The sequence below is a fragment of the Octodon degus genome, unplaced genomic scaffold (assembly GCF_000260255.1).
Source record: "Octodon degus isolate 3935 unplaced genomic scaffold, OctDeg1.0 scaffold00056, whole genome shotgun sequence".
Classification (NCBI taxonomy): Eukaryota; Metazoa; Chordata; class Mammalia; order Rodentia; family Octodontidae; genus Octodon; species Octodon degus.
In genome coordinates this window covers 11,046,848-11,053,419 of record NW_004524632.1, presented here as the reverse complement: position 1 = coordinate 11,053,419, position 6,572 = coordinate 11,046,848, and the positions used below count along the sequence as shown (strand labels likewise).

General features: G+C 59.6%; 1 protein-coding gene across 1 annotated transcript in view; it reads right to left on the bottom strand.

Moving 5' to 3' along the window:
- Window positions 1-4,763: 4,763 nt before the first annotated feature.
- Tubg1 (tubulin gamma 1) overlaps window positions 4,764-6,572 on the bottom strand; it is a 5,380-nt gene continuing 3,571 nt past the window's right edge. The window contains exons 7-11 of the mRNA XM_004633790.3: window positions 6,179-6,265; window positions 5,929-6,078; window positions 5,511-5,663; window positions 5,274-5,435; window positions 4,764-5,143 (exon numbers count right to left, since the gene is read on the bottom strand). Coding sequence (XP_004633847.1) covers window positions 4,946-5,143; window positions 5,274-5,435; window positions 5,511-5,663; window positions 5,929-6,078; window positions 6,179-6,265 — 750 coding nt within the window. The 3' untranslated portion in view covers window positions 4,764-4,945. The remainder of the gene's footprint in view (window positions 5,144-5,273; window positions 5,436-5,510; window positions 5,664-5,928; window positions 6,079-6,178; window positions 6,266-6,572) is intronic.

Genomic DNA, 6,572 nt, shown 5'->3' with positions numbered 1-6,572 from the left:
TCACCGGGGTGTGTGTGTGGGGGGGCGACAGCTACCGCTGTCATGGTCATGGTCACGGGAGCCCGAAGGCATCCACACACCAATGGGCTGCATGAGGGAGCGACAGACTCCCCAGATGTCTTGCGGACAACAGCAGCGCCTGCAGAGACGCAGACCCATGTGCTTCCCGAGGAGGTGGTGGAACGGGACTCATTGCACTGTGGAAAGGGCACAGAATGAGCATCCGACAGTCCCATAGCCAGCTCACAGGAGTGAGCTCACAGGGAGGAGTTCCACACCACGCTAGAGCACCGTTGAGCTGTCGGGCCAGCTCCACCGCTGTACCGCCTGTGTAGCGTCTCAGGCAGGACAGAGCCAGGCAGCAGCAGCAGCGTAGCGCACACTGTAGTCCCAGCCCTTGGGAGGCTGAGACAGGAAGATCGAGGCCACCCCGGCTACATAGTGAGGTGAAGGCCAGCCGGGCCTAAATAAAATAAATAAATAGGGTGCTTTTTTTTTGGTACCAGGCATTGAGTCCAGGACCTTCACCAGGGTTTCTTCTGCTTTCTGTTTTGAGCCAGGGTCTTGCTAATTTGCCCAGGTTGGACTCAGCCTTGAATCCTCCTGCCTCTGTGACTCAGGGCTAGCCTCCAAGCCTCGTCAGGCCCAGCCCATTTGGCCTTTCTTAGCCCCTTGACCTGAAGCCTGTTCCCTTCCTGACCCACGTGATTCTCAGGACTTTCGCCTGAGGCTGGTGCCCTGGGGTTCCCATCCTACCCTCATGTCTGGGGAGGGGTGCTTGGAACAAAGGTCTCCATGATCTGCTCTCTAGGGGCTCAGGGGCCCAGTACAGGTGACAGGGGGCAGCATGTTCCTGTGGAGAGGGCTGGCTGGTGGGGTGGGGGATGGTGGGGTCGAGCTCCCGCTGCCCAGTGACCCCAGGACATCCCAGCCCCTGCCTCCAGCCTCTCCACCATTGCCAGGCTGCCCTGGAGGAGCATGTCCCCTGGCCACCTCGTTGCATCCGTGGGTGGCCTCGCTGTGACCCCAGCTCCTCTGGCCCCTGTGCCCACCTCCAAGGCCAACAGCTATGCATCGATCCACTCAGCATGGAACTCAGAGGGAAGGGATCAGGCCTAGGCCTGGGGCTGCGTCCACGCAGAGTGACGACACCTGACTGACAGGCCCTCAGCTGCCAGGCCCCGAACTGGACATTCCAGTCCATGGAGCTGTTTGATGCCTGGTACCTCAGGGTCTCCAGGGGACCCATCTCGGCTGTCTTCACTTAGATCAGTCACGAAAGAATGCTGCTTATTTATTTAGATAGGTGCTCACTGTGCAGCCCAGGCTGGCTTCAAACTCACAGCGATCCTGGTGCCTCAGCTTCCCCGTGCTGGCCGTCTAGGCATGTGCCACCACGCCCAGCGTGGCCATTTTAAAATTGTTTTATGTTTTAAAATTTCCAAACATGGTTTTGATAAATTGCTGAGTTGTCTAGGGCAGGCTCAAACTTCCAGTCCTCTTGATTCCGTTTCCCAGAGTGTGGGGATTATAGCAGGACTGTGCCAGGCCTTCTGGTTTCCTGGAGACAGGGTCTTAACTCTGCTACCCAGAAACACTCAGCTGCTCTGGGAGGCAGGCCCGGCCCAGGGTGGCCTTGAACTGCTGGGATCAAAGGCTCCTCCTACTTCAGCCTCCCGAGTAGCTGGGACTCCAGGTACATGCTACTGGGCCAGGCTTTGGCTCTCCATTTCTACTAAATGCTTGCTCAGTTCATGGGCCGATGCCCAGTGGGGCTGCACTGGGGCCAGCTCACTCATGCGTGCGGCCTGGAGGTTGTCTGCGCGTTCTCAGGGGAGCGGGCAGCCCAGATTTCCCAGGACTCGGCAAGGTGGCCATTTCAGCCTCAAAGCCATGTCAGAGGGGACGACGTGCCACGGGGGCTAAAGCAGGCTGACCTGGCGACCGTCCTAGTAGTTCCTGGTGGCTCTGGGCTGAACGGACAGGCATTCCCAGCCGGGTGCATGGAGGCCTCGGCTTTGCAAATTGCTTGCTTCTGTCTGCACTGCAGGGATTAGGTCCCCAGAATGCGGATTTAAAATGCGCCTGCTCATCCAGGCCCCATGGTGCCCATGCATTGTGTCAGCTACGTAAGGAGGCTGGAGCAGGAAGGCCAGCCTGGGTAACAGAGAGATGTAGTGTGACCCTGTCTCAAAATGAAAAATAAAAAGGGATAGGGATATAGCTCAGGGCAAAACCTTTGAGTTCAGTCCTCAGTAATGAAAAAAAAAAAAAAAAAAAAAAAAAAAAAATCCCTACAGTCCCTGAGTGTCAGGTCCCTTTCCCAATCTCTTTTTGGGTGCGTGTGGTCCGGGGGCCGTGTCACAGGCAGTCGTGGGAGCCTAACCTCTCCGTGCCCACTTCCCTTCGGAGCTTCCTGTCCCTGGCTGGAGCGCCCCGCAGAAACTCCAGCTTCGCAGCACCTGTCCGAGAGGGGAGGTCCCACTGGTAGCCAGTAGTGTCCCTAGCCACAGGTACATCACCATCGGCACCACCTGCTGCCCCAGCTGGCATCCCTGAGGCCCCACAACCCCACCCGGACATCCATGCTGCTCTGGGTGGTGACCGTTGTCACTAGTTGCAACTCTGGCTCTCTTGCCTGGGGCTCTGGGTCCTGGGGTGGGGCAGATCGCTTGCATATGGCACCTGGTGACACTAGGGAGTGCAGCTGCTCCACGTAGCACTGGCTGGTGTGACATGAGGCTGTGGTGAGAGAAGACTGGGGTGAGGAGCCTGGGACAGGGCAGAAGGAGAGATGGGCAGAGGCCAGGTGCACACTGGGTCCCTAGAGGTAGCTTTCATCTCCTGGGAGGCAGGCGGGCAGGCAGCTGCTTGGTGCTGACTAGAGCCTGCCACCCTGGCAAGGGATGGTCACTGGCTGTGGCTCTAGGATGTTGGGCTCGGGCCTTCCCACTACCCTGTCTTGCAAGAGGCCCTGTGTTCCCAGGCAGGGCACTGTGTGCATAAGAGACATGGGAGGGAGGGAGGGAGGCCCAGCCAGGCTGCAGGGAGCCAGTATGCTTAGCCTTTCTCTTGGGGACAGAAGCCAGGGCCTCTCCCAAGGCTGGAGGTGCTCTGCCCTGCACGGCTCCCAGCCCGGCGAGAGTGCTGTCCAATATGAGGGGAAAACAACCTTCATTCTTCGAAAAGCCACAGGAACATTCTTGGGCCAGGGCTGAGCCCCACCACCCCCATCCTTGTCATTTGGAGGGCTCTGGCACCCTGGCATTGGCCAAGGCATTCTGAGGGTAGATGCAGGCCGCCAGCCACCCAGTCCTGGGAGACAGTCACCACAGGGGCGCACGAAGCTCAGGTTCTCTGCCCACTCTGTGGGAAAAAAGTGCCCACCTCCTCTGAGCGCCATGGGCTCAACGGTGCCCAAGGCAATTCTGTGCAGCCTGCAGCACAGTGCAGGGCTCAGAAGCCCAGGGCCAGGGCCCAGACAGGGCTTCGAGTCCAGCTCTGCAGCTCACGAGCAGGAAGAGCTGGCAGATGAGCTGTTCGTGGCTTTGGTTTCGTTCATAAAGTGAGGCCAAGGAACTGAGCATGGAGCTCGGTGTGGAGCGTTTGTCCAAAATGCATGAGGAGGGCTGGGGGACAGGGTGGCAGTCCCAGCAGTGCCTGGCAAGCAAGGTCTGGGGTTCTGTCCCTGGTATCCCATGCCTGGCGGGGCAAGGGGGTGCACACCTATAGTCCCAGAGCCCAGGAAGCTGAGTCAGGAGGATCACCACAAGTCTGAGCTGTGTAGCAAGATCCTGTACCAAATACATAAATAAAAACAAACGAACAAAAAACAAGAAACTTTAGAGGGGCTGGGGAGGTGGCTCAATGGAATAAGTGGTTCCCTGGCAAGCACAAGGGCCTGAGTTCAATCCCTGGTTCAAAAAAAAAGCATGAGGACCCAGGACTGGCTCCTGGTGCACCAAGAATAAAAAAATAAAAAATCCTTTTCTGCTGAGACAGGGCCTCACTATGTAGCCCGGTTCTAGGCTAGCCTCGAACTTGCACTGACCCTCCTGCCTCAGCCTGCTAAGTACTGGGATTACAGGAGTGCACCACCACACCTTCTCTATGGCATCTGTACCTCTGGGATACAAGGACCCTTCTGTGGCTCTGACAGTGTGGCAGAGCTTTCGTGACACACACAGCCCACCACTGCACCATGTCATGGGCTTGCCACCCCTGGTCTAGAACTTGCCCTGCCCTCTGGGTCTGTACATTTGCTACTTTCCCGCTGTCTCCCCTGTAAGGGGAAGGTCCCGGACACCAGTGAGGGTGGATTCACAGGGCTCAGCTGCAGAGCCACCGCTGGCCGACTGGCTTTGGCCCTGGGCTTCTCACGCGATTCCAGGACTCTGGCCCTCTGGTCCCCAGCCCCACCCTAAAACCAAGAACCCAAAGGCCCTGGTGCGGAGCTGAGGGTGGAGTGGCGGCCTGGCCTCAGTGCAGCCATCAGCAGGGCACGCTGGCCTGGGCACACACGGCTGGCGGGTGTCACCTGCTCTGGTAGGCACAACTATATCCAGAAAGGACCAGGCAGGGAGGGTCACGGCTGTGGGGCTTCTCACAGGGAAAAGGGGCTGCAGGCAGCCAGGATTGCCGGAGGGAGGGGCCGGGCAGCTGTCAGCTCAGAGCCAAGGGTGCTAGATGTGAGAGAACCCGGATGTTGGGGGCAGAAACGGACAGCAGCCTCCGAGCTCCAAAGCCCCCAAAGAGATGACGACTTGAATTCTATCCAGTGTTTTATTAAGGGTGTCTCAGAAGGAGACGAACACATAAGAGTGCACCAGACATGTGACATCTGGGTGTGCGACAGCCGCGAGGTCCCTGATCTGTGCTCTGAGGGGGTTGGCCGGGCAGGACCTGGGCCAATCGGTAAGGCAGACAGATGGGGCGCACGCCGGGCTCACTGCTCCTGGGTGCCCCAGGAGATGTAGTCGGGCCGCGTAGCCGCGTGGTACTCATCGATGAGCTGCTGCACAATCTCCCGGGATGTGTCCATCTCGTCAAAGTTGTCCTTGAAGATGTCCTCCTTGCGGAACTGCTCCATGAAGGCCTCCCGCTTCCGCAGCTTGTCAAACTGGCGACAGGTGCGCTCGAAGAGCTGGGGTGTGAGAGCGCAGGAGTCACAGGGGACGGGGGAGCGGAACAGCACAGGCCCAGAGCCAGGCAGCAGCATGGCAGGACGGGGCGGGGGTGGGACAGAGGAAGTCGCAGTGGGTGGGCGGGCTCACCGAGGAGATGCTGGTGTGGTTGGCCATCATGAGCCCGCTGACCCGGTGGGCAGATGGCAGGTATGGGGACTTCCTCGACAGCGCCACCTGGATGCTAGCCGGGCCCCAGGGGATGAAGTTGGCCAACTTCCGCTCTCGGATCCTCTGCAGGCTCTTGTGCACCTGGCCGGGCACAGGGACGCTAGTGGCTGCCTAGACTCAGCCTGCAGCCGGGAAGGGGCCCAGGCCAGTGCCTACCTGTGTGGGGTCCACCTCCCCCTGGATGATGTTGAGGATGGCGATGTAGCAGTGGTTGGTCTGGCGGTCCCGGCCCGTGGACACCATCACATTCTTGGGCTGCAGCAGCCGTCGCATGACGTCCAGCACCGTGGTCTTCCTCACACTGGCCACCTGAGGGCGGGGAGGGGTTGCAGAGCCCCGGGTGGCACTCAGGCCACGGCCAGAGGACAAGTGGGATGGTGGAGGCGTGGCCCAGAGACCAGGCTGGGGGTGGCCCTCTGGGCAGCTCCCTGGGTGCCACCTGCCCGGGTCTCTGCTGCTGTGGGACCAGGATCCGAGCCCCTGCCCGCCTGCAGTCCGACGAGCCCCATCTGCCCTGTGCAGGAGCAGCGCCTGGGACAGAGGAGGAACCACCCAGCCATGCGCGCGCGCTCACCGACTGGTCTGTGGTGAGGGGGGTGTAGCCGGTCATGAGGAAGTGCAGCCGTGGAGTGGGGATGAGGGAGGCGATGAGGCCGATGAGGTCGTTGTTCATGTAGCCGGGGTAGCGCAGGGTGGTGGTGCTGGCCGACATGATGGTGGACACCTGGGATGGGGCAGGGTCACGGCCTGGCCTGGAGGGGCGGGAGTGGGGCACCCACCTCCCTGGTGTCGCCGGCACAGCGGGCGCCCCAGGACCAGCTCACCAGCTGGTTGATCTGGGAGAAGGATGGGTTCTGGATGTGCAGGCGGTCTGTGGCAATCAGATTCAGTGCTGTGTTGTCCAACACAACCTGGGGACAGCAGGAGAGGAATGTCAGGGAAAGGAATATCCAGGGCTCTGCTTGAGCCAGGAGCTAGGAGCCTCACGGCCAAAAAGATCCACTCATGAGGGACTTTCTGGGCTCGGGACCAGGTGAACTCTAACCTCAGCTCTATGCATGTCGCTTTTTCTTTGAGACAGGGTTTTGGGGCCAGGGAGAGAGCTCAGTAGAATAAGCGCTTGCCTGGCGAGCATAAGGTCCTGAGTTCAATCCCCAGTACCGTAAAAGAGAGAGAGAGAGAGAGAGAGAGAGAGAGAGAGAGAGAGAGAGAGAGAGA